This window comes from Ixodes scapularis, unplaced genomic scaffold, assembly GCF_016920785.2.
Source record: "Ixodes scapularis isolate PalLabHiFi unplaced genomic scaffold, ASM1692078v2 PGA_scaffold4__175_contigs__length_147842914, whole genome shotgun sequence".
NCBI lineage: Eukaryota > Metazoa > Arthropoda > Arachnida > Ixodida > Ixodidae > Ixodes > Ixodes scapularis.
In genome coordinates, this window is record NW_024609879.1 from 140,489,036 (window position 1) to 140,515,777 (window position 26,742).

The 26,742-nt window shown below is 47.7% G+C and overlaps 1 protein-coding gene and 1 pseudogene across 4 annotated transcripts; both read right to left on the reverse strand.

The window, feature by feature from the left end:
* Window positions 1-862: 862 nt before the first annotated feature.
* On the reverse strand, window positions 863-3,202 carry LOC120842624 (annotated as a pseudogene).
* LOC120842617 lies at window positions 3,202-26,632 on the reverse strand. Of its 4 annotated transcripts, none has more exons than XM_042293471.1 (5): window positions 26,555-26,625; window positions 22,206-22,357; window positions 18,693-18,794; window positions 18,128-18,314; window positions 3,760-3,830 (listed from the first exon to the last, which is right to left on the reverse strand). In XM_042293471.1, exons 1-5 carry the CDS (start codon window positions 26,620-26,622, stop codon window positions 3,821-3,823), a joined length of 519 nt encoding a protein of 172 aa, XP_042149405.1. In that variant the 5' UTR covers window positions 26,623-26,625; the 3' UTR covers window positions 3,760-3,820. The 4 variants fall into 4 exon arrangements, with proteins under 4 accessions (XP_040069704.1, XP_042149405.1, XP_042149404.1 ...); XM_042293470.1 differs by lacking the exon at window positions 3,760-3,830 and adding an exon at window positions 11,106-11,190; XM_040213770.3 differs by lacking the exons at window positions 18,128-18,314; window positions 18,693-18,794 and adding an exon at window positions 18,835-18,952 and having other exon boundaries at window positions 3,202-3,830.
* Window positions 26,633-26,742: the final 110 nt, after the last annotated feature.

Below are 26,742 nucleotides of genomic sequence, written 5' to 3' on the forward strand. Positions count from 1 at the left end.
CTAGAACTGCATTCCACAAAAGCGAAGGTTTTGCGGGATTTCCGAGGTCAAATGTGCGTAATACCCATAGAAAGGCTCGTTTATAACATTCACAAAAGTTTTTCGAGCCAAAAAAGAAAGGATATTGCGCGAGAAATAAAAACAAATATGCCGGACCGCCGAGTTTACACTGCTTCCCAATAGATGGCGCCAGTGTGTTCTCTGGTTTAAGAAGTTTTAAGGAACCCAGGTTTAAGAGGTCGCAAGCAGTCGCAAGAGTGTGAACGGGCCTTTACAACTTCTTAAATGTTTCTAGAATGAGAGAACACTAAGAGAACACACTGACATCGTGGCGCCATCTATGCGGTGACCCTAGAACTGCATTTCACAAAAGCGAAGGTTTTGCGGGATTTCCGAGGTCAAATGTGCGTAATACCCATAGAAAGGCTCGTTTATAACATTGACAAAAGCTTTTCGAGCCAAAAAAGAAAGAATATTGCGTGAGAAATAAAAAAAAAAAAATATGCCGGACCGCCGAGTTTACACTGCTTCCCAATAGATGGCGCCAGTGTGTTCTCTGGTTTAAGAAGTTTTAAGGAACCCAGGTTTAAGAGGTTGCAAGCAGTCGCAAGAGTGTGAACGGGCCTTGATTCTCTGCTCCGCACGCCGCAGCACGCCGCAGCACGCCGCAGCACGCCGCCTCATCACAGCCACGCTATCCGCGCCTCGGGACCTTTGCAGAAGCGACGGTCGCTTCCCGCAGCACGGCCTTGGACCCGACGTTAAGAAAAATTTCTTTGAGAAATTGATATGTACAAACTGAACCCAAGTTAAATATTTATTGAAACAAATAATTTGAACTTTAAAGGACCTTGCTGTCTATTTAAAATGCCACCTGACCAATGTAGCTGCGCTCACTTTTGTTCACCGTAGCGGCAGGCCCGTCTCTGCCAGTGGCTTGCGTTTCCTTCGCCAGTTCGCTTCCAGCACTGGCTTCCAGCGAGTTTTTTAGGTGCTATGAAATAAAGGGCTACGCTTGGGGATAAACCAAAGCATAGCTCTCCAGCAAGATTGAGCTCCCCAGTACGGGTTCGTTGGTTCACACCTTGCGTCGCCCCGGAATGTCCGCATCGGCTGACGAACTTTGCTGTGGGAAGCTGGGTGGTACTTGCGTCGGAGGCCAAGTCGGTTCCCTTGGCCACACCGACTAACTCGATAGGAGGGGGTTACTTTTATATAAATGATTTAATACTGTCGTAGCGAATAAAGGTACATAGCGAAACCGAGCTGCAAAGATTACTCTCTAGTGCGAGGTGGGAAGGAGGTGCTCCGGTGTTAGCCATACTTGGCTGGCTCGTAGGATAAAATCCCGATTACGGGGGCATTGTCCCTCGAAGTCAATTGACGGGGTTCGATTACGGAGCGTGAGCTCTCGAGCTCCAGCACAAAGTAGAACCACTAGAAATCACTTGTTGGCCCCCCCCCCCCGCTTTTTGGTAGACCTGCGATTCTCCGATGCGTCATGAAACGGGCGTTTCCCAGTGGCCGAGAGTGCACAACCAGTCGGCTCACTTCTCCACCATGGGGAAATCGCTTAATTTTCCTGTGTGATGCTCCACCATGGGGAAATCGCTTAATTTTCCTGTGTGATGGACACGAGCAAATGACTCCTTAGAACTCGTGAGGCGAGTCGGACAGCCGTCCCCGATGTGGACAGTGCCGACGATCATTCCGCCAGACGTGGTCCAACATTGCCCAGTCAACCACCGCACTCTCCGATAGCTCTCCCGACCGGAAACGCACGTTCCGGTTCTCTCGGCTGGAAGCGCGAGTTTTGACCCTCGCATCGCAAAGTACACCAGTCTATCCAAGTCGCCCTCCACCGAGGGAAGTGTTCGCCAACGCTTTCCTAGCAGCCAGTTCCCTCTTGTGCTAACGGTCCACCGTTAGCACGAGAGCATTAGCAAAAGTGTAAGGATCGCCTTCGTCGATCCTTACACCCACGGTTGGGCAAAGAGGGCCTTTCAGACGATGCGCTCGTACGGAACAGTAATCCAATGTCAATTCTATATACAGTAAAGCCTCGTTATAACAAAGTTCAAGGAGCGGTCGTAATTATTTCGTTATAACCATTAGTTTGTTATAGCCAATGTCCATTTCCCACTATTAGCAAGCAAGGGGAATTATGATTGTTTTGTTATATCCATTAGTTTGTTATATCCCATTTTGTTATAACGAGGTTTAACTGTACAATGTATTTATTAAAAAAAAAAATCTCGCCAGTGTCACTTTTGTTTTTGGGTTTCCCCAGTGTCGTTAGGAGCGCAACCCCGTGTGCCTCCTCCCCCTCCCCCATCATTGAGTTCATCTACTGCTTCTGGTCACCGCAGGCGTGCTGCCTCCTCATGTGGCTTCCGAGTTCACCTGGGGACAGGAACCCTTTGCCACAGTCCCCGCACTTGTGGGGATACTCTTTTGAGTGTGCCCCGATCAGGTGCCTCGTCACGCTGCTTAAATCAGAGGCCCTGTAGCAGCACAGGTGACAGGCATAGGGCTTCTCGCCGGAATGGGTTTGCCTGTGCCTTGAGAGGTGACCTCTCTCAACGAATCCTCTCCCACACTCTGGGCAGACGTGGGGCCGCTCTCCGCTGTGCGTGCTTTCGTGCCGCCTCAAGTCTGCCGGCTGGGCGAACTTCTGCCCGCACTCGGCACACTCGTGAGGACGCTCGCCCGTGTGCACATTCTGGTGCCTGGTCAAGTTGCCCTGCTGCGTGAAAGCCTTGCCGCAGGTGCCGCACAGGAAGGGCCTCTCTCCCGTGTGGGTGTGCTCGTGCTCGAGTAGGTGTTGTTTTTTATCGCTGGAGTAGGGGCAGTGACCGCATCGGTGCCTGCCCTCTGTCCTCTCGTGCATCCTCTTCCGGTGTCCCTGGAGGTGCTCGAGGGAAGCGAAGATGCTGTCGCAGTCCCCGCACGCGAAGCTCTCCGCTGGCCCCTCGAGGGACGGTGCATCTTCTTGGCCTGCACATGGACGAGCAAGACAAGGGGTGCAGAGTGTTAAGTGGGAACAGTATACCGTAACATCCCGAGAGATGCTCCTCCCCCGAAAGGTAACCCGCCCCCCATTTTGGGCTCGATTTGTTATTTTCTTTGAAAACACAGAAAGATAGCCCACTCTTAGTAAACCTAGTGTTCGGATGAATGATGATCTTGGCGTAAATGTGTCCGGTTAACTAGGGCGGGATATATAAGCGAACATTGCTGTCTCAGAAGTACAGCCATATTTCCTTCATTGCCCCCTCGCTGCGATAACCCTTACAGAAGAAACACATATAATTTTCATACAGATTGACCCGTTTGGGTCACACAATGTTATGGACATACGGGTCCCGTATGCAAACAGGTCGTCCTATATGCAAACATGTCACAAACAGGAGCACCCGACCAGATACGGGTCGACCTGTTATGCGGATTGACCCGTTATGCAGGTCCACCCATACGATTCCTGTTCAGAAAAAGGTAAGCTGGCAACCCCCGGTCTGCCTTTCGTATTCCGAGGCTCTCCACTGAAATGAAATCCTGACACCCTTCCTGAAAAGAAGATGCAAGTAACTAAAACAAGGTCTCGAAAGCAGGTACAGTTGACGAAACAGATTTGTTACAGGCATGACAAAAGCAAATAGCCCAGCACTGTCATCATATCAACAGGAAAACTAGGTTCCCAAAAGCAGCTTAAAACTGCAGCTTCCTGTCGGCATCTTGAAGTTGCTCCGCGATATACTTGTTCATGAGACCCTTTTGTTTCCTAGGCGACACATCCGATGGTGCTTGTTTGATGTACATGTCAAAGGAACCTGAAAATGAAGAGAACATGGAAATTATTCATATGGATTGCTGTTAAGTCAAACCCGTTTATGTCGAACTCGGAAAAACCCGTCGACCAGTTCGATCTAGCGAGTAATTCTATATAAAATTTTTAATGAATTTGACAACGAACAAGCACGCCACATCTAGAAACGTTTACACTCAAAGGAGCGTTCGAGGATGAGGGACGCTCCATGCGGCTATTCAGAGGCCGCTTCTTCCGTCTTTCAAGGTCTCACCGGCTCACCCTCTCCCCATTCCCTACAGAAAAGATCATTTTTTTTCTCCTTTTGGGCGATTAAAGCGGTTGCCCCAAAAGAAAAAAAGCCAGCTTTCTCTGCAAGCTGGTTTTTCCCCAACGAGTTTCTCGCAACGGGGGGAAAGCCGGCTTGCAGAGCAGTTCGATCTGTCGGGAGACGCTGCAATTCCCGTTCAATGCGACCACATTTTTCGCTATGCATTATTATTGCAGCTCCCAGTCTGTTCACAAATAGTTTGATACAAGGATGGTTCGAATTAACTGGGTTCTATATATAATTCGGTCTACCTGTAGCCCTAGAAAAAAAAAACATCAGAATCGCATGTTAATTTGTTGTAATATTGTACTTATTTAAAAAAACACTGAAACCAGAAAAAAAAACTTTTTTTATACCTAATTAGGACAGGCATGTCTCAAAACTAATCTTCGTCGAAAAAAAAAGAGAAGTTTTCCCAATATTTATGTTATAAAGCGCGAAACACATGTACGACGAAACCGTCCGATCCGACGTACGAACTGCCGGAATGGCCTTCGAGGGCAAGAGTTTTTGTAGCACCGGAGAGCGTTGAAAACCCTCGCCTCCGACTGTCGTATTGCCTGATCGGACGGTTTCTTTGTACATGCGTTTTGCGCTTAATGCGAATTTTTCGATTTGCGAGCGAAACCGAAATTGTACTTCTATGGGATGATGTTGATAGCTTTTGTACCCCTCAAGTGAGCCGCATGACAACGCTCAAGTCCTTTTTCCCTGCAGAATCATGCAAAGAGTTCTGCAGTGGAATTGCCAGGGGCTGCGCAAGAGGGCGGCGGAGCTCGGGGCTCGACGTACCATCGGAACTCCCAGATATCCTACTCCTGCAGAAAACTAACACGACAGAGATTGCATTACCAGGGTTTGAGGCGTATTCGTGCCCATCCATCACTAACAAAAGGTTTGGGGAGGGTCCCACAGGCAGAGCAATGATCGATGTAAGCACAGACTCACCACGCTGCCAAATCGACACCACGCAGTTTTGCACCGACGACAAGAAGTTGTTGCCATTAAAGGAGCTGTGCAACAATTTCAGGGCTTTGCTTAAATAATTGTGGAAGTTGATGCCTGACACTTCTGCAGTGAACTACAGAAAACAGATTCTGCCTGGATACCCTAGTTTTTATTTTAAAAAATGAAAAAGATCCAGGTTTTTGCCGCCTCTCAACTCGTGCATCGTCTACCGGGTAACGTGCACAGTGACGTCACTTGAGTAGGCGCGGAGTTGCAGAAAAGTTCTCTCTGTAGAGCCATCAGCGAGCAGCGAGAACTCATCCGCTCGCGACCGCGTGACCACCCGTCCTTGCCCGTCCGGCGCTGTCCCCCTCCCCCTCCGGCTTCTGGCGGCTGTTGGCGGTTTTGTGGACCTAGGATACATGGCGCCACTAAAACTCGTATAATAAGAGTTTTGTCGATGATACCAGGGTTTTGACGCTATTATACATATGTTGGAACGACAAGATTTATAAAAAAAGTTACCTTTTATCGAGCAGGTATTTGCACAACTTGCTATCTTTTTTACAACTACCCAAGTGACGTCACGCCGCTTGTTTCTCATGGCCGCCGCTCGTGGCTGCAGGTCGGGAAATATTCCAAGTTTTGCCTCGCTATTACGCGGTGGAATCGCAACATTTCGATGAAAGGAGGTGTGTTTTCTGTCATTTGTGACACAGTGAACAATATCAAAAGCAGAAAATGCCAATTCTTTCAACATTAAAATCGTTGCACAGCTCCTTTAAGATTTCCTGGCAACAGAAGTATATAACGATGGCTTCTATCGGCGCCTTCATCGCCTTGTAAGCCAATGTGACTGGGTACCCAACAAAATTTTATATTTTGACCTCCATGCAAAGCAGAGTTAAGGTTATATCGAATCTGTTGTACAAGCATATTTTTAGTGTCTTTAAGAAAGCAAACTGCAAGAATCACACTTTGAGGGTCAACAAACAGGACCACCCTCAGTATTTTCCTATTGATAATGCACTCGATCGCCATTGATACCGCATAGAGCTCCGCAGTAAAAATACTGGCAATACAATCAAGTCGTTGAAACTTGCAGAAGCTTTCAGAATACACAGCACAACCAACAAAAGAGGATGTCTTGGCACCATCTGCATAAACATGAAGATAACCATCATACTTAGTTTGCAGTTCACCAAACTCTTGCTTAATTACAGCATGGGAAATGCCGTGCTTGTTGAACTTCGCGAGAGACCAGTCGGATCTAACTCGCTGTGCTTTCCAAGGTGGAATACCATTGACTTTCCTAACAAGGCCGACCTGGTCCAGAGGAAGGTGCAGAGAAGTGCGAAGATGTTCAATACGGAAGCTTAGCGGAGTCACAATGCTTGGTTTATTTTCAAAAAGGCGAAAGAACCTTGACCTTGTAAGTGAAGAGTACGTCGGATACTGGGGGTCGGCCAGAATCTTGTAAGCATATGTTAGACTAAGATATGTATGACGTTTGTTCAGGGACAGCTCATTGGATTCTGCATACAAACTGAGGACGGGCAATGTTTGCCAGTCGCAAGCCGAGATGGTGAACTGGGTCCAACATTTTAAGGGCAGAGGGCCGAGCCGATCCATACAGTACTGCACTGTAGTCAAGACGGGATCGTACAAGGGCGTTGTATAACTGCAGGATACAATTTCTACCAGACCCCTAAGACTTGCGAGATAAAACTTTTGAAAGGTTTGTGGACTGAAGGCATTTTTGCTTCAGCGCTTTAAGATGGGAAATAAAGTTAAGCTTTTTATCAAATATCACACCAAGAAATCGGTGCTCCTTTCTAACTGGGATAGGGGTTCCATTTAATTCCAGGGATGGACCCAAAGATTACCCGCGTCGCAAAGAAAAAGGCACACAGACCGTTTTTGAAGCAGAGAACTTGAACCTATTTTCGTCGGCCCACTTGGACAGTTTGTTTACGGCTAACTGCAATTGGCGCTCACAACTAGGAAGGTTACAAGACGATGGTGAAATCTGTATATCATCAGAATAAAGAGATTATGAAATAGAAGGTGGCAGCAGTTGTACGAGTGAATTCATTGTTAGCAAAAACAAAGTCACAGTTAAAACACCCCCTTGAGGGACTCCATTTTCTTGAACAAAGGAATCTGATAGGGCTGAGCGGAGACAAACTTGGAAAGTCCTGTCTGTCAGATATTCCTTTATGCTTCGCAGCATACGGCCCCGGATATTACAGGCATACAGGTTTCGGAGAATCCCATACCTCCACGCTGTATCATATGCCTTCTTTAAATGCTGCTGGTTTACAAATGCCTCACGTATCACAATTTCCAAGCGTACCAAGTGGTCAAGGGTACATAGACTTTGGCGGAATCCACATTGATTGTTATCAAAGACCCTCAGGCTTTCTAACATGTAGACCAGTCGCCTGTTTATAAGCCTTTCATATGTCTTCCCATGGCAGCTTGTCAGTGTAATTGGGTGGTAGCATAATGGTTTTGAGGGGTCTTTGTTAGGCTTTAGGAGGGGGATGATGTGTGTGTTTCCAAGCCTGACGGAAACATGCCTTTTCCCACAAAATATTAAAAAACAGGAGACGATTTTCAAGGGATTCTGGAGAAAAGCGGCGCAGCATTTCATAATGAATTCCATCGGGACCAGGGGCAGAGAGCTTTTTTCACATTAAGAGCCATCTCAAGCTCGCATTGTGTAAATGGTTGGTTATAAGATGCTGAATTTCCTCCCGACATGACAAGCTTTTGTTGTCCTGCACGAGCTTTTAACTGTCCGAAGGTAACACTGTAGTTGGCCGAACTAGATGAATTATAAAGATGTTCACCGAATATGTTACCAATATCTTTTAGTGACGAAGAAGGAGCATTAAACGTTGGAATGGCAAAGCACCTATAATCCCCATTTACTTTCCTGTATCTGTCCCAGGCCTCTTTGGTTGGGACAAAGCTGGTTAAAGAAGAGGGATACTTCATCCACAACTTCCGCTTTGCTTGCTTCCTAGTCCAACGAGCCTTGGCTTTTCGTCGCTTAAACTCAACAACGTTGCTTGAAGTGGGGTATCTGCGAAATCTGCCCCACGCCCTATTTTGGTCCGCCCGGGTTGTGGCACACTCCTTATTCCACCAAGGTCTACATTTTTTGGGTATATTACCAGATGTTTATGGAATGGACTGCTGAGCAGCCTTTAGTATCTGCTCGGTAACATAAAGTGCAGCGTTCTCAGGGGACATAGAAGAAAGAAGCGAAGGATCTAAAGTGGAGTGAAGATTCAAAAGCATCCAGTCAGCCTTGTCTTACTTCCACCTAGGGACCCGCTTTAAAAGATTAGGCAATGGAACGATAAACTCTAAAACAACTGGATAATGATCACTTCCAAAAGTGTCTTGAAGAACCTTCCAGGAGGAACAAGGAAGTAATGAAGGTGAAGCAATAGAAAGATAAATGGATGCGAATGAGTTGTGTGCCCCACTAAAAAAAATTGGTCCTCTCCCGTTAAGAAGGCACAGCCCCGAAGACAATAAAAGACATTCAATCATACCACCACGGGAGTCTTGACGGGTACTACCCCACATAGGATGATGAGCGTTAAAATCACCCAAAATTAAAAAAGGTTGCGGGAGCTGTCCTATAAGTCCCTGCAGTTCTTGAAGGTTTAAAGGAACGTTAGGTGGTAAGTGTGGTGTAGACCGGCGAACGCGGCTGGAAGGCCGCAGAACAAGAACTGACACGAGGCAGGCACTGGACGCTGACTGATCTTTATGCCGATGGTGATGCTCTTATATACAATTGGTAATGCATGAGTTCAGCGCCCTCTATACACAACATATTTCCCCCCTTTAAACAAACAAAACCCCAGTAACTAGAACACAACTTTCACCAATAATTACAGTTATTCACATAGCTCTGGAACCACTATAACAGATAATTCTAGTGTAAAACATAATCATTGTATTTTCCGGGCATTCTTCTTTGTCGCTGAGGCCTGTTGTACGACGGTGCTGTGGTCAACAACTCTTGTTGGCCGGAGATGTCCTGCGCTTCGACTTGCTCTGGAGCTGGCGCCGACTCTGCTGGTGTCGACAAGATTTCAGTCTCCTGAAGTGTAGCGTCTGGAAGTGTCTCAGCACCCCGTGCAGCTTCCGCTCCGTGCGTAGCGACGGTAGCGCTGTCGTCACCTGGCGATAATGTCTCTGGGGTTCTGGCAGTTGCGACGTCCCATGGTGATGGTGGTTGTGATGCCCCCTCTTCAGTGGGCAAATCCAGGTCGCATAACTGGTCTCTTACCGCTCCACGTCGTTCCATAACTTTTTCTACCAAGTTCCGGGCACCTGGTGCTCCTCCTTTGGCCACTACTGTCAATTTGGCAGCGTTCCATTTCTTCCCATTGTCTAAAAGGAAGGAATTTTTTCCCACGCGTTTTTTTACTTCCATTGGCAAAGAAAACCTCTGCTGTCCTTTTGGTCCTCCCCACCTCTTTATTTTTACGAAGTCGCCGGGTTCAATGATGGAGTGCCTGGCACCCCGTCTTACATCGGTGTATTTCTTTGTCCTCTGCTGTCGCTCTTTGACACGGCGTTACAGTTCGGCGACGTGAGGCCGCGGTTCATCGAAAAACCCTCTCTCCGGTAGTCCCACGACGTCCAGTCTTGTTCGTGGCCGCCTTCCGTGTAGCAAAAACGCCGGAGACATGCCGGTGGTCGCATGGGGAGTTGCCCTGTAAATACTCAGGTATTCCAGAATCGCCTCCTTAAGTGGTCTCCGCTCCAGTGCCGCCACCTGTTAAGACGCGGTTAAATCATTCTATTTGACCGTTGCACTGTGGGTAGTACAGCGAGGCCACACAGTGTTCAATTCCTCTGTCTTGTAGGAACCCTTCAAACTGTGTCGACATAAATTGTCTGCCATTGTCAGTGACAACACTCTTTGGGTATCCTTCCCTCGCGAATAGCTCCAGTAACACTTTCGTCACCGACTGAGAAGTTATCGACGACACAAAAAAAACCTCCGGCCACTTACTGTGATAATCAATCACAGTTACCGCAAATCTGCACTCTGGAGGGGCTCGTTCCATCGGGCCCACAATATCCATGCCCAGCTTTTCCCAGGGCTTTTCGGGCCATTGCACTGGTTGTAGAGGGGCCACCGCAGCCTTTGCAGACTTGTCTGATGCCTTGCACACAGCGCAGCTTCTAATGCAGTTTTCCACGTCTTCGTCCATCCCAGGCCAGCAATACTGCTCCCGGAGTCGCTGCTTTGTCCTGACGATGCCCGGATGCGATTCTTGGGCCATCATGATGAATCTGGACACCAATGTCGATGGAGGCACCACCCGCTCTGCACGAAACAGCACCCCCTCCAGAACAGAAAGCTCTTCTTGAATCCGCCAAAATGATAGTAGCTTTCCTGACAGACATTTCTTTTCTGGCCAACTAGATGTGACATACTGCATCACCTCCCGTAACACGCCGTCCTTCTCTGTCTCCACTTGCAATTGGTGCGTTGTTACCACGCTTGACACCACAGCAATGACCTCCTCTACTGGATCGCACTCTGTGGACAGCAAGGGCAACCGGGAGAGTGCGTCAGCGACTACATTATCTTCTCCTTTCGTGTATTGTACAGTAAAATTGTACCTCATCAGCCTTGCACACCACCGCTCTATCCGAAGTGGCCGCCTTCCGGTGCCATTAGTAGAGAGCAATGTTACCAATGCCTGGTGGTCCGTTTGCAGCACAAAATTTCTGCCCCACAAGTACACATGCCAGTGCTCGCAAGCCCACAGACATGCCAGGGCTTCTCGTTCTCCCGTAGAGTATTTGCGTTCCTGTGGCGTCAACGTCCTTGATGCAAATGCTATCGTACGCGTCTCACCGTCGATCACCTGTTGCAGTACCGCTCCCAGCCCATATGCCGATGCATCAGTTGTTACCTGTACAGGTAAGGACCGGTCAAACATGGATACTGCGCTGCACGACGCTAGTAGGTTCTTAGCCTTGCCGAAGCTTTCCTCAGCGTTCTGGTCCCAGATGAACTCCTGGCCCTTGCGAAGAAGGCGCCGCAGTGGCTCCACCACTTCTGCATAATGAGGGAGGAAATGAGAGTAGTATCCCATGAGCCCAAGAAAAGAATGCAACCCCACCAAATCCGTTGGCGTCTGTGCATTGATAATCGCGTCCACTTTTGATTTGAGGGGTGCGAGACCCCTTGCGCTCACATGGTGACCCAAGAACAACAATTCTTCTACCCCGAAGACACATTTCGTGTTCAGTTGCAGGCCAGCGGCCGCTATTCGCTGCAAGACCTCGCGCAGATGACTGTTGTGTTCTTTCTTATTTTTGCCAAAGACAATAATATCGTCAATATACAATAGGACGCCCTTGCACCCTTTCAATATTTCTTCCATCATCCGCTGAAATGCGGCGGGCGCCGAAGCAAGGCCAAAACAGACTCTACGGAACTGAAACAGTCCCTCATGTGTGGCAAACGTCGTCAGTGCCCGGCTGTCTTCTGACAACTCGACCTGGTGATAGGCTGACGCCAGGTCCAGTTTAGAGAACCATGCTGCTCCGTTCAAAGCGTGCAAAAGCTCCTCCGTGTGCGGCAATGGGAAGCCGTCAACGACAATGGCCTTGTTTGGCTCCCGTAAATCTACGCAGAGTCGGATGCTCCCGTCTTTTTTTTTTACCACCACTATTGGAGACACCCACTCAGAAGCGTTTACCCGTTCGATAATGCTTTCACGCTCTAATCTTAACAACTCAGCAGAGACTTGTTCTCGCAACATCAACGGTAATCGCCTAGCTTTTGCTGATACTGGTTTGACGTTGGGGCGCAGTTTAACTTCGTGTACCACGTTTTTAGCAAGTCCCAGTTTCCCTGCAAAGAGGAATGAAAACTCACTAAGTTCAGGAGGCAGAGGTTGTGGCCCCGCCGTTGTCTGTAGGCATGCCAGCGATGCGCCGTCGATATGCAGTCGTAGTTGTTGCACCGCATCCAGTCCCAGCAACGCCATGCCCCTCGACACCACATAGAAGCGAATATTTGACGACACGCCTCCACGTGCCGCTTGAGCCACAAAACATCCCAAGACTGGAATTCTTTGCTGTGAAAAGTCCCGCAGAGTCACCGTTGCTGGAGCCAAGGCGAACCGTCTTGCAAATTTTTCTTGAAAGATGTTTGCTGGCAAGATAGACACTGACGAGCCTGTGTCCACGACAAGCTGAATCACTTCGCCCTCGACGCAAACGTCGACTATCAGAGTGGTTCGCTCGTTCTGTGTGACTGTTAGGACACCCAACTCTTCGTTTCCGTCCGTGTCCTGAACCGCTTGCACCCGCGCTTGCCCGGTACTTCTACATACCGCTTGAAAATGTCCCACCTTGTGACACCTCGAACACCGCCTATCTCGCGCTCTGCATTCCCGTGCACTGGCTAGGTGTCCTGAAGCACCGCATCTGTAACACCTGCGGTCCGGAACTGTTGAAGAACCGCTGACTCCTGTTCCTGAACGATTTCTTGCCCTCTCGACTTGCTGAACCATGGCAGCGTCACGCCCCTCCTCGTAGACAAGGGCACCTTCCGCTGCCTGCTCGAATGTCTGTAGGATGTCCATGGCCTGGCCCAACGTAAGCTGTGAACCTTTCATGAGCAGCTTCTGTCTTAGCTCCACGCTTCGTATTCCGTCGACGACTTTATCCCGCAGCGCTGCCTCAAGAAAGTCCCCGAAGTCGCAAGTACTCGAGAGCTGTCGCAGGGCACTGACGTACGCGCGTATCGGTTCTTCCTGAAGCTGTCGCCGCAACATGAATCGCCGTCGTTCGACAAGCACATTCAGAGTGTTCGTGAAATGTCGTTCCAACAACCGGAGTGCATCGGTGTAGTCGTCCGGCTCACCCCCTTTTGATGTGGTCTTCTCCGGCGTACTTCCAGTTGCAGCAGCAGTTATCGGTGGTGCAGCCGCAGGCTCTGGAACCAACGTCCGAAACACTCTTCGACCTTCCACCCCCAAACACTGTAGAAGTATCGCCTTTCGTTGTGCTGGCGGTTTCGCGTCCATTTCCGTCGCCTGCAGAAAGATCTCGAAGTCCTCTCGCCATTGCCGCCATGGCACTGCCGGGTCTCCCGGCGCCTCCAAAAACGAGGCTAACGATGGCAGCCCGAACGTATTCATCTTTGCGTTAATGGGTAACGCCCCTCGCGTACTAGTTGCGAAAAACGGCTGTCATCTTGACTGCTGCCGAGGTTGTGATCCTGTCGACTGCGCCAATGTGATGTAGACTGGCGAACGCGGCTGGAAGGCCGCAGAACAAGAACTGACACGAGGCAGGCACTGGACGCTGACTGATCTTTATGCCGATGGTGATGCTCTTATATACAATTGGTAATGCATGAGTTCAGCGCCCTCTATACACAACAGTAAGTATAAAGAAACAATTGTTACAAGGCGGTCCAGAAGGAGACGTACTGCAACAGCTTCCAGTGGCGTGCAGAGGGGAACTTGAGAGCAAGCAACTCCACTCTGCACGACCACTGCAACACCACCTGAAGGGGGGGAGAAGAGGGGCAATCTTTTCTAAAAACCTGATGACGTCTTAAAATGTTAAATGAATGAGAGTGAAGATGGGCTTCTTGCAAGGCGAGAGCGATGGGCCGAAGCTGATCCATAAAATAATTAACATCATCAATATTTCTTAAATTACCGCGACAGTTCCATTGCATAAAATGTAACTTAGTCGTCTATAAAAGGTATGTAAATATGCAACTGAAAAATAAACCTAGTAAAATAAGTAAGACTGTAGATTCAATACAAACTAAGTGAAAGGCATTGGGATCCTCATTTGAGTGGGACTACAGGCTTCTTATTCTTTTTGTTTACTGGAGGGCGTTTCCCACTCCAGAATGTCCTAGTCGGACCCAGGAGTGGAAAGATTGTCAGCATCTGTCGACTTCTCCACCTCCTGAGAGGTATCCGTTGTTTTTAGAACAGGTCCGCCCAAGTGTGCGGAGGGGCAAACCCCAACCACGATCGGCTGGGGGGGTTGCAGACGAACTGGGCGTCGGGTCGTCTGAGCTCGTCTGGTCCTTTCCCAGGAGCTGCATGGGCACCATGCTTCACCTTCGGTAGGGGGCCCTCTCTAGCGAGCAACAGCGAGAAGCTCGCTCCGTCTCCCCAGGGGGCAACCTACGAGAGGTGGCAAGCGCGGCTGCTGCCGGCCTGTCCCTGGAAGGAGGAGCAGCACGCGTGCTACCACCAGAGACTGGAGGAAGCAGCCGCTGCTCCTGTCGGGGAGCTGGGGCCCTGTAGTCGGCCGGCAAGATCTCGGGAGAGACCTGGGTGGCCCTTGACTCCGAGCGGGGTGCAGGGCCCCTGTGCACCACCTCGGCAAAACTCCCCTTTGACAAAAAGGAGAACGGCCTCTTGGCTTCTGGGTATAATATGTTTTCCTTTACTTTGATGGTAAGAATGTCCTTTTCTAGCTTCCAAGAGGAACATGCATGATAATAAGCAGGATGTGGTCCACCGCAATCAGCGCAGTGGGCCACAGTTGCCTCGCAAGTATCGGAAACGTGACCTTGACTACCGCACTTCGCGCACGTCTCCTTCCCTCGACAGCTGCGTGTTCCATGACCAAAACGCTGGCAACGGAAGCATCGCTGGGGGTTGGGGACGTAAGGGCGGATGCGGCAGTACAAGTATCCTGCCTCGATTGTTTTGGGGAGAGTGTGCCTTTCAAAAGTCAGGATAACATGTCTCGAAGGGATTTGTTCGCCATCTTTCCTAAACATAATGCGTTTTACGGCGACGACACTGGCATCTTGGAGTCCCTCGAGGAGTTCTTCCTCACTAGTGTGCAAGAAGTCGTCCTCGGAGAGGACTCCACGGACAGGATTTAGTGTGCGATGAGGGCTCACCGACACTTTCACGTCAACGATGGTAGCCAGTTTAAGGAGTGCGTCACTTTGTTTTTTTGTATTCACTTCCACGAGAAGGTCTCCAGTGTGCTGTTTTTTGCCTTGAAGGAAAACCCTACAAGGTTTTCTAGCACCTTTGCTACAATAAAAGGTGGCAGCTTCAAAACAGGCTTTTGTTCATCCAGCAAATGAACGATGAAAAACTTTGTAAATGTTTGTGCTTCACATTCTTTGTTGATGGTTTTTTGTTCGAGGCAGCACCTTTTAAATGCATGACCGGAACGGGGTTTAGGGGCTGGCGCACCATAAGAGGGCAAAGAGTGTACAGAATCCGCGGTGCACCGCCCAGCACCGAGCCCAACAAGGGGTTAGGTAACGCACCATAACAAGAAGGGCTTGGCTGGAGACGTTACACTAACAGTGCTGCCGGCAAACTATACCCAAGTGTGGGTCAAGACAGAGGTCCATTGCCACCCAAGGTTAGCCCTTGCTGCCAAAGAGGGTTGAAAAAGGAGCAAGAGAAATGAGAGAGAAGTAAAAGAAACAGGAAAGGTAAAAGTGAAAGATCGGAGGGGTTAGTAGAAGAAAAGGCAACTAGACTGAATCATCCTGGCCGGGCCTTACCAGGACTCCAGTCTACGAGAAGCGGGAACCGAAGTGGTGTATTGCCTCCCCCGGGGGGCCCCCCAAGGGTCCGAACCTACCCCGGGCTCTGCTCAACCACCAGGGTGCCCTTTTCCCCGGACACGGGAAAGCCACGCACAGCCAGACGTGGGCGGGCGAACCTGCATGGCTCGGGGTCCGTGGAGACGCCACTCTCCAAACACCTGCTTTCACAGGTGCCCCCTGCGGGGGGTCGGGAACAGGGAAACCTACAGGTAAGGCCTTCAAACACAGGGTGGTGTCGGGTATTCGAAACACTAACACATGGGTCGGTTTCCATCTAAATCATTTTGCATAACCGAATACTTACATACAGAGCTCCGTTTAAGTTTGGAATGAGGCAAGCGGGCATCAGATTTTGGTGCAGAAATTGGCCTCTAATTCTAAGAATAAGAATTCTAATTCCGCGCTGGCGGAACATGCTCAGAAGACCGGCCACGCCATTGGCTTTGACGGCAGCTCCATCCTCGACACAGAAAGAAACTGGAGAAAGCGGCTCTTAATAGAATCTTGGCACATACAAAATACAAGCAACAACCTGAACCGAGCCACCGGAACGCTTCCAAGCAGCTATATACACGGGCTAAAATGCGCCACACACAGGAACAGAAGAAGAAAACAAAGCTAAGAGAGAAGAGAAGAAAACGACGACAGGTTGCTACCCTTGGGCCCATATACAGTCACCCGTGAACAAGGAGCCGAGCTGGCTTCGAAACGTCGGGCACATTGAAGAAATTGGTTAGAGTCTACGTTGTACTTTTTCTTATTACTTACCTAACCAGGCGGAGTTCCGCCGAAATGTTTACATTTAATTCTAAGAAGGTCATCCGAGGTTGGAATTGGTAAGTGCAGTGAGGAGTCCACATTGTGTGCAATTCATTATTGTAAGAGATGGTACAGTTTATTCTACCATGGGCAGATATGATCTGCATGCAGAACATTGTAGGCCAAGCTCATGTAATTTATTGTGGGCAACTCCAAATGAAGCATCATTACACTGTGCTTCGGTGGAAACAGCAATAAAAGGCAGGTTGTGGCCTTTTCATCCTCGCAGTGCCCACACAGCAGGTGCACCTGCGGACAGTGCGTGCGTGGGGGCAGCCTGACATGTTCTACATTACATGGTGCATGGTAGTGCACCTGCTGTGTGGGTGTTGGAGGGGGGCGCGTCAACATCACGGCCCACCTGCTGCTGTGACAGTACTTCATAAACCCAAGTTCAATCTGGATTCTCTATTCCTCGTACAGGTATGTTGCATACCACCAGTTTGTAAGGTGGATTTGGTGCCACCTTGGGAGGCACAACAGGAAGATCCTGCCTGCCTGTGTAGTAAAGGCCATTAGGAATACCTATCCATCAGAAAAATACTGTGGCTTTAGATATCCTGCCCTGTAGGCCTTACATGTTCTCAGTCACCCCAGTGCAATATTGCTGTGCGCAGGGCCGAACAAGCAGCGCTTGGTCACGGAACTCCAGAAGATTTGCGTTTATTCTTACTCGGGCGTAACTTTTATCATTTCGTCCTGTTCTCCAAAGTGCCTGTTCATTCTCACCCTGAACACAAGGTGCTCGAACCTTCTGGACCGAATTTTCGCGATGCCGACGAACATTAAAAAAGGAGCTGCCCGTGACCTTGTCGAGTCGGTCTCGCTTCCTGTTACGCCGCCAAATTGCCGCCTGCTTTTCTGCTGTCTCGACGCTCATTCTTTATTTTGTTTGACACAAGTTCGCTGATTAAACCGTTCTTTTCAGTTCATAATTTACCGTCTCTTGGCCTTACTCCGTGACAATACGCGCTTTGGAAGACGACGGGGTTTAGGGTTCCCCAGAGATTTCGCTGTGTTGAGTGGTGCAGCAGCTGCCCAGATTTTGGTTCACCTCATCCACCTCCACCAACCCGGGCAAGAAGTACTAGTTTATGGAACTATTCTGAGCTGGATCCAACATGTCCCAGCGTGGAGTAGTTCTCTAAACCAGTGCATTGATTTTTGCGTGAGACTGACTGCAATATCAGATAGTGAGGCACACCTTACGCCAATATGTGCTATTCTTTTAAAGCATTGTGTGTTCTAACATGCTGAATAAAAAAAATTGCAAGTTGACGTGTCAAGTAATTTTTATTCTCCAAGTAAACATATTTTGTATGAAATCAAATGGCTTCAGGAAAGCCTCAGAATGGTAGCCTGTATGCCCTTCTGCTTCAGCTTGGTGAAGCCACAAACAAATGCCACCTTCTCCATGGCGTTGCCTTCCGTCACCTCATCCGACTGGTCACAACGTGTATGCATTAATTTCTTCCAACAGACAATGTACTGCAGCATCAATGCAAGGCCTCCATAAATGCAATCAGATTTAAAGCAGATAGGAACAGTGGTTGTAAACAAGAGGCAAATCAGTTTTACAATAATTTAGTTTGCCTCAGTTAATAAATGTTACCTCGCCAACTTGCACTTGCTCAACATGGATGACCTTCCTGGTGACTGCCTCGTGGAAGCTGTAGGTGCAGTACTTTGCGCTGAATCCTGGCGAATCGCAGCGTCCATCCCAGCAAGGGCAATGCTCTTGCCTCGGAGACCTTGCAGAAGCTCAGTGTTCTGCTGCGTCCCGCACCTCACTCGATGACCTGACAAAGCCAACTGAAGCCTAGCGCACCCATGGTCATATAAGCCGTGTTCCAAAATGCGCTCCAACTTTAGGAGTAGAGGTTTCGTACCTTGGCTTTTGAAAATCTACCCTCGTTTTACGCTACTGCTCTAAGTTGTCACGTGGTAACCCGCCGGAGTAACCTAAACCTACTCTTGAGTAACTCGCAATGACACACGCGTGATGATTATAGCAATAAGGCGGCATTAAAAAAAAAAAAAAAAAAATTACGGTGGACATTTTTTGGGAGATTTGAGATCGCGTCCATACAATCGGGAGATGTGATCAAAATTCGGGAGGCTCCCGGAAAATTCGGGAGAGTTGGCAGGTATGCAATTCACAGCAGGCATCGGATTACCAGTCTGACACTTGTTGTAGGTGCGCTCCGAGATGGCTTGAATGCTGACGGACTTGTTGCTCCTCAAGATGGTCGCAGGAGAAGCAGCTCCGAAGAGAATGGCTGCGCAAATGCAAACATTGCCTGTTGCTTTGCCACTTACCTTTGGCTGGCACCACCATGTCTCCTGTTGACAATCAGTAGTGTGCCGACAACATCTCTGGTGTTGCAGCAAGGGGCATAGCACTTGCGGCACACCATGAAACGCTCCAAGAGGCACCCTTCAAAAACAATGAACTTCCGCTTACGCAGTCACTGTCGTCACTGAAAATATAAATAAAACTGTAACATATACCGGAGGTTATTTGAAAGTACAGTATAGACCACTTACAACGTAACCGCTTATAGTGCAGGACCGGGTATAAAGCGGTTTTTTTAAACCACCGGTTCACCTCCCATTAAACTCCATGTAATTACATACCGCTTAAAATGCAGACGCGCGAAGGGAAATACCGGTTATAGTGCAGTTTTTAGCACAGCCCGCCGACCGCGCCGACGACCGGAGCAGCGAGCTCGCTTCCCTGTGCGACACTAGATAACGGCGCTGACGGCGCGAGCCACAAGCTGCACTCGCGGAGCAAGGAGGTCGCTCGAAAACGCGGGGAGAAGCGAAGAGAGAGGCTTCAGTTGCCATAGCGACAGAGGGACGCACGCACGAGTCGTTCACGTACGTGCGTCCCTCCGCTGCGTTGGAAACAAAGAAACAAACAACCGCAACGACAGACCAATCGCAGGTCGAGGAGAAGTGTTCGCGCGTTGCATGCCGGTCGCGGGCCGGCTGCTTCTATTCCGCAAACATGGCGTCGGTTGTGATCGTCGTCGTAGACGGCGTGCATCTCATCGTTCTGCGTAAAAGCGCTATCCTTGACTGTGAATTTTCATTGTGTGTCGCTATCATAACCCAGCACGTGCTAGAAGGGAAGATCCACCTACTCGTGCGGTGATGTCGTGGCAGCACTCTCAAGGCGGCAGAAACGCCCGTGTCGTCGTGTTTGTTTACTTCGACTACAGTGGTGATTTCTAAGCATTTGTGTCCTCGAACATCGCCCGGATTTCTTATTTGGTGCATTTCATGCATGTGCTAAAGTTCAAGGTATTACTGGTGCGTACCGTATGAAGGATGCGAATTTTCACGCGTTTTCATCTCCGGAGAAAAGTGATTAGGGTTAGCAATCCTGAACGCTCGTAACGTCCGTCCGCAACCCGCAACGCCGTTAAAAGGCTGCGCCAGGCAAAAGCCGCTCATTTCTTTCAAAATGTGTGACACACTTGAGACAGAAGTTTTGGACAAGAGTGTGGCTTCACGGCAGTACACGGCGAGCCGCTTGGTCGGTAGGGACGTAGATTCCCCAGAATCCCTCTTAGCTGTTGCTTCCTAGGTACTTCCTCCCGTCTCCTTGTTTATCTTCTTTTTTGGAGTTGCCATCTTTGCATTATCTACGCCAGAGTTGCCACTCCTACTGATTTATCAGCAGATCTACTGATATTTTTCAAAATTCTGCTGATTCAGTGATAATACCACAAAATCTACTGATTTTTCTCCTTTTTGCCTACACGTGGTCTAAAACTACCACTATTGGCTCCAAGGCGCACCCTCGAGTAATTTCGGCGCACTTCGGTGGGTCATTTCCATCCTCCCTGGTCATTTCACGTGTGTGCGTGTGTGTCTGGGTAGGCGTTGTAAAAAGGAATGAGGAGGAAAAGCAGAATTTATTGCCTATTTTTTTGCCTTCAAGTACACAATTCTTTGCTCAAAGAACTTGACGGCCTCTCCGGCATATTTTCCCTGACTGGGCTCGCTTTTTAACAATATTCCTGACAATTCCCCGATTTTTCCCGGTAATTAAAATTTCCCAGACAATTCCAGGTTTTCCCAGGAATTGCTTCTTTAAGAACTGCTGCTGCTTGACATCAGGTACTATCGCGGCCGGTATCAGCTGAAACGGCACGTGTGGCGCTATCAGCGCCACCTGGCACATTGCTTCGTAAACACTGGCACCAACTGATGCAGAGACAAATCTCCTCGTGTGCTCGTGCCACAGCGCACTTCCGGCTGTCTTATAGCGCGACGGCAGGTGCGGTATTGAGTGCGAAGGTGACAAGGTCACACCTGTCATTCTCCAGAAATATGAACCAAGATCTGAGCGTGAGCCACTCATCGCAAACTGATGGTTGCAAAAATCGAGGCTCTGCACAAAAGTACCGCAGAGCTTGGTTTGATTAAATTTTGCAAACGGTTTCATGTATAACTCTCGCCATTCAAGAGAACCAAGGACTGCGCTGTAAAACCCAGGGCTACAGGTTTCTCTCGATCCCCACACCTGCCTGTTGTCATATGGGGTGAGCACTATACCGGCAGGCCGTGAGTCACTGCTGTGTAATGCCTGTTAAAGGATTCCCTAGCTAAACCTCTCATTTCCAATGCAGCGGCAGAAATGCCGGTTCTGAGGGGTGTTAATGAATGTTCCAGAAAGGCCTAATCTGTTTGCAGAAGAAAGTTAAATTCACTCAAGTAAAAAGGGCGCAAGTTGGTAAATAACAATTTAATCTGTCCCTTCACTGGCAAAGATGCAGAGGGAAATTATCTAAGAATAAAGCGCGAAACACATGTACAACGAAAACCTTCCGATCCGACGTGCGGACTGCCGGAATGGCCTTGGGGGGAGAGGGTTTTCGTAGCATCGGAGAGCGTTGAAAACCCTCGCCTCCGACCGTCGTTTTGCGCGGTCGGACGTCGGATCGGACGGTTTCGTCGTACATGTGTTTCGCGCTTAAGGCCTTCACAAGTGTCTATAGACAATGGGTTACATGGTGCACCCATCGTGACGGGGATTAGAACGGCGTAACGAACACACGAGTAGACGTGTCTCAACCCCAGCGTGCGCAAGCGTTTGCCCAGTGATACGACAAACAGCACTAATAGTCCCGAGCGGAAGGTGTCACGGCGTTTCAGCTCATATTCGCTGTAATAGTACACAATATTCCTCTGCAACCACAGCCCATTGTGGCTCGGTGGAGAAAATTGATAAGTGCAGCCGTAAACAAAGCTACGTCTGTGACGACAGCCAAAGCGATCTTCAGTAAACGGAGGTAAAAAAAGACTACCTCAATTTCTGCATGTTGACAACAAGCATGACAATGTTAGAAACAATTGAAAATTATTTAACTGAGTTACTAAAGATTGTTGAATACGTACAAACATCACCTTACCCTTTAATAATTAGAGCGATTCCTTGTAGGTGTTAAGTATTGTAATACTCTGTGCAGATGTCCGTGATTGGAACATTCTTCCGTCAGGTCTGTCATTATCATAAGAAATGGTGCCATTCTTCACATGCAAGCAACCTTTATGCATATACTTCATTTTGTATTTACTGAATAAAGAGCACTCAAAGTGGTCAACATGAAGTCATATTGATGACCGCAAATAAATGGTAGAGTCTAGCGTGTTGGGAGCAAGGAGAAACAACTTACTGCCCACGGCTGCCAGCTTGTCAGGAGTCAGTGCCTTCTTCGGAGCTGCTCGCTTCAGCCACCTGCAGGGCTGCCCCACCACGCTTCGGCGCTCCAGGTTTACAGCACCGAAAACCGCTTCGTCGCCCCATCGCAGAATATTGAATCTTGAGCTACATTAAAATAAAGGAGATGTAATGCTACAAATATCTTTTTGGGGCAGTTGGACCATCATAGATGGGTGATAAAAATTTTAATAATGAGTCCCCAGCAAAAAAAAAATGTATGAATTTTATCACGGTAACATTCAAACTGGATTATCAAACCAGGAATCTTACTTTAAACTACGCATACCATGGAGGCTTGCCAAAATTAAAGATAGTCTCGCTATTAGCCTAGTGATTATTTTCTGGATACAGGATTGTAGGTTCTGAGAGACATGAAAAAACTGCACTTTCTTAAGCAGTTGCAGTCATGCGGTGGACACTGTCCAAGAATATCCAATGCATTATGGGCGGGCCTTCATTTTCGAACAAGCTCCGATACTGTCACGAATGACAAATGATGAGGCGGCAAATAACTGAGGAACTAAACGTTTAATCCGGCGAACTTGCGTTCAAAACAATATAGAAGAAGCTTAGCGTCGCAGGCGTCGATGTCAGTAAAACAGCACAGTCAAACGCTGGGGCGAGACTAACATGCTAAGATACTTACGTCTTGCCCTGTTTGCTCTTCCTCCTACGATTCCCGACAACTTCACTAATGTCAGCGCGTAAAACTACACTCGCAATCGAACAGCACATGTCTCACATTTTCACAGCCTGTCAAAGGTTTTCTTTTTTTCTAGTACAAAGTGAACAAGTAAAAAAAAATAATAATAATAATAAAAATAATTATAAAATAATAATAATAATAATAAATGTCAAAAGCCATAGAGTTATTATAATGCACGCTAGAGGTTCAACTGGCGCTAGTGTGCTGTTGCAAATTGAAGCAGACAGCAAGCAGTCCGAAATTGACTTCCGGTAATGCATTTCTACGGAAAAAAGCGAGTGCATTTCCTCTCTGCGCTCGATTATAAGAGCAAATATCAAGAATAATTCGTAAGTACTAGGCACATTAGAACATTTCCCAGACACGCAGATTAAATAATTGGTCAGTTACGGCGTTTTTATTTGATATTCGTCGCATGAAAAACGGTGCTAAAACCGCTTCGTACATGTATTTATGTGCACTGTCGGACACTGTTAGCGCGAACACGGCGCCGGCGCTTTACAGCATGGGGGTATATCGCCCCGAGATCGAACCGTGTCGCCACCGTGCGGCCGAAATTGGAAACGTGCGAAAGCGGGGATCCCGCCGTGCGTCGTCTGCTACGGGCGCACGCTCAGAAGCATGGATCTCGACGACACAAGCCCGTTTGAGGCTGAGCTTGACATTCCTTATTAAATGTTTTATGTTTTCGTTGCCGTTTCTTCTTACTAAAAGTTGTGTTGTATCGTTTCCCATGTGTAGAAATTCAGCAAAGCGATTACTATTAAGTCGGAAGCTTCCATAATCTTAGTGTGTTGGTTTGTATACAATCGCCAGTCCCACATGTTTTTTGTATCTCGCACAAACCGTGGCTTTCATAAAGCATCGAATGTTGAGTGGGTCTGCGGTTTGATTAGAAAAGTAACCCGACTGATCACTATCCTTAAATAGACTAATCAATCAATAAATCCGTATGTTGATTAACGTCTTTCACTCATATTGAGTGAAAGACGTTAAAACTACACATTTGTTTGCTGGTTTTACTATATGCCATAAATGACATATTGCATTCCCATTTTAAACTTCACGTTGTGAGTCCTACATAAATATGAACACGGGAAGCCTTTTAAAATGGAGTTTTTTTTTAAAGTTATTATTTAAACCATATAATCACCCTCGGCGAAATGACAAGCACGCTGAAGTGGTTTACCGTGCAAGCCTGTGTCACAAAACAAATAGAGACGTCAAAAATATTAATGCAGGCATTTTTTACTCCTTGTTGACTTTCTCCAGCACAAGACTCCAATTAACTGGCAAAAAAAATGCAATTAAAGCATTACTTGATTAATCTGAAAGTTAATCGATGAACTGTCCAGTTCCGATGTACGTTAGGTGAGGGCGGAGGGTGATCGGAAAGTCTCGTGAAGGTCGCTAGCCCTCATCAATAAAAGAGTATCACTGCGATTAATGCTGTCTGTGTTGTGGTGTGCGTTGTGTGTTTGGGTTGCAAAGTCTACCGTGTTTGAATACAAGATTATTTAGCCAGATATTTATAGTATTAGCCTTTTGACATCCGCGGCGCTCACCAAAAAAATTCAAGCGGGTGAACCCACACTACCGAGAAAACCATTTAATAATCGGAACATTGCTGCGTTGCTCGGTTACACTCTTTTATTACAGTCTCGGCAGATATATTAGAAAAGTTTGTTTCAGTTGTCCTGCCAACTGTGCAGCTTGCAGATCTTAACTAGAAGAGACACTGTCCCCTCATCGCAACGCATTCGATTTATCAGACACCAAAGAACCTACCCACACTATGGCACAGTAAAAGGGCAGAGGAACTTAATAGCATGGTAATTTCCATTACAGCGCTAACTTATCTTCATTCTTGATTATTATATTACTGCAAAAGCTAGAAGTTAAAAAAACAAAGCACAGAGGCTGCGATTTCACAGCCCACAACACCAGTATTTTGTTATCTGGGTTGGAATTTATTATTTTTTTTAATTCCCATGTTGATGAACCGATACATCCATTTTAAAATAAACAAATATTTAACATAAATATTCCAGTTCGGCCGGAGACAGGCATCAGTCGTGGTTATCCATGCTTTTTAACGTCTGCCTAGAGCAGACGACGCACACACAGAGGCGATTATAAAAATTTAGGCCGCACGCTGGCAACACGATTTGATCTTCACTGAAGCACCGAACAGTACCGCATCCTTTTCCGCTAGAATTGTTTTGCCACCGATAGTATGCGACAAAATAAACGCAAGAATCTACGCCGTCTCGCGCGCGAACGTGGAGAGCCTATGGGGCGGCCGTTCTCCTATCCCCGCTTTGATGATGATGATAGCGCGACCATAGCGCCACCTCTAGGTCGATCTCGAGGCCAATACGTGCCAAACGAACGAAGGACATGTGGAAAACCAAGAGAGCTACGGCAAGAACTACGCAGTAACACTGGATAAGTAACTCTTTGTGCTTGCAGATGATGAAAATAAATTGAAAGTTACGTAATATAGTCCGATTTGCAATAAATAAGTACTGCTTTATCCTTTCTGCTCATGAATACATGCGAAGATGCTTGTTCTGCGTTCAAATCATCACCCGCACGCTCCAAATCTTTGCAAATGGGGGAAGCCAGAGAACAGGTGCCCGATAAAAACTGCCCAACATAGGAAATAATAAGAAAATACACCTTTCGTAGCCCACATACTTTATTCTTTACGTTTGGAACGTTTTTTTTAACCCCTCGTAAAGGTGCACGCCGGGGTCATTTTTATATACTATATATATATTTATATATATATAGGACAGGCATATATTAGCAATATATAAGCACCAACGGAATGCTGCCGAACTTTAAACACACTCTACATTCCTTTCGATTGTTATTTTGCTTGGAATCGACGCTCGTTTCTACATACCTGCCATGAAACAGAGGTTTGGGCCTGAAATATAGCGAAGTTTAACATCGTTCAGTGGTAAGGAAAAATGCTGTAACTAAAGCAATTACACTTTCAAAATATTAATAAAGGTACATACTATCCGGTACAACCGAAATAACAAAAGTTATTAATGTTATTTTCCGGCGACGAGGATACCCGGACCAGGCGGATTTTTTCGGTCGCTCACCAGTCACCTAGCTGTGTTTGGAGATTTATGTTTGTCCCTTGTCCCTCTTGTTCCCCTTCTCCAGGGATTACTTTCATCATTATTGTCCAGCTCGCTTGCCCCTTTGCATTTAATTGCTCTATAATTATAACAAAATTCACGCGCGTTTTCCCATAGGAATACACAGGAAGACAGGAAAAGTAGACTGCATGCTGTCTGCTTCAATTTGCAACCGGAAGTCCCGTAGACACTAGCGCCAGCTGAGCCTCTAGCGTTTATTATAATAACTCTATGTCAAAAGCGGGATCCGAAACGTTTCCAGCGGACCTCGAGAGATTAGCGATAATAGAAACACAATTCAAAAGCTATTATACGATGGTTACACTCGGATCTGACTAACCGAGCTGCTTTCCGAATGATGCTCCTTGATCCGGCAAATAATGCAGGAAGGGAGCAGCTGCACGTTGTAAAAGAAATGGGATTGATTTCAGAGCTCACGTTCGAAACGATGAACCAACGGACACAACTTTTTGAGAACGAACAAACATTGCCGCCATTGCCGCCATTGCCGCCTGGGAGCCTGGGATTTCAAATTGATTTCCGGTATGACTTCCGGTTCTCTTGCCCTGCCATCTGATGAGAGCGAGAAAAGGTTCGAGAAATGTAACCGTAAATGCGTAACCAAA

Excerpts from the sequence above, each read along its gene's own strand:
- LOC120842617 (XM_042293470.1), bottom strand. The coding sequence starts at position 26,622 with ATGGCGGCAATGGCGGCAATGTTTGTTCGTTCTCAAAAAGTTGTGTCC. Across the intron at positions 22,358-26,554 it reads GTTGGTTCATCGTTTCGAAC|CTCAAGATTCAATATTCTGC; the intron begins GTGAGCTCTGAA and ends ATTTTAATGTAG. Across the intron at positions 18,795-22,205 it reads CAAGCTGGCAGCCGTGGGCA|CCATTCTCTTCGGAGCTGCT; the intron begins GTAAGTTGTTTC and ends GCATTTGCGCAG.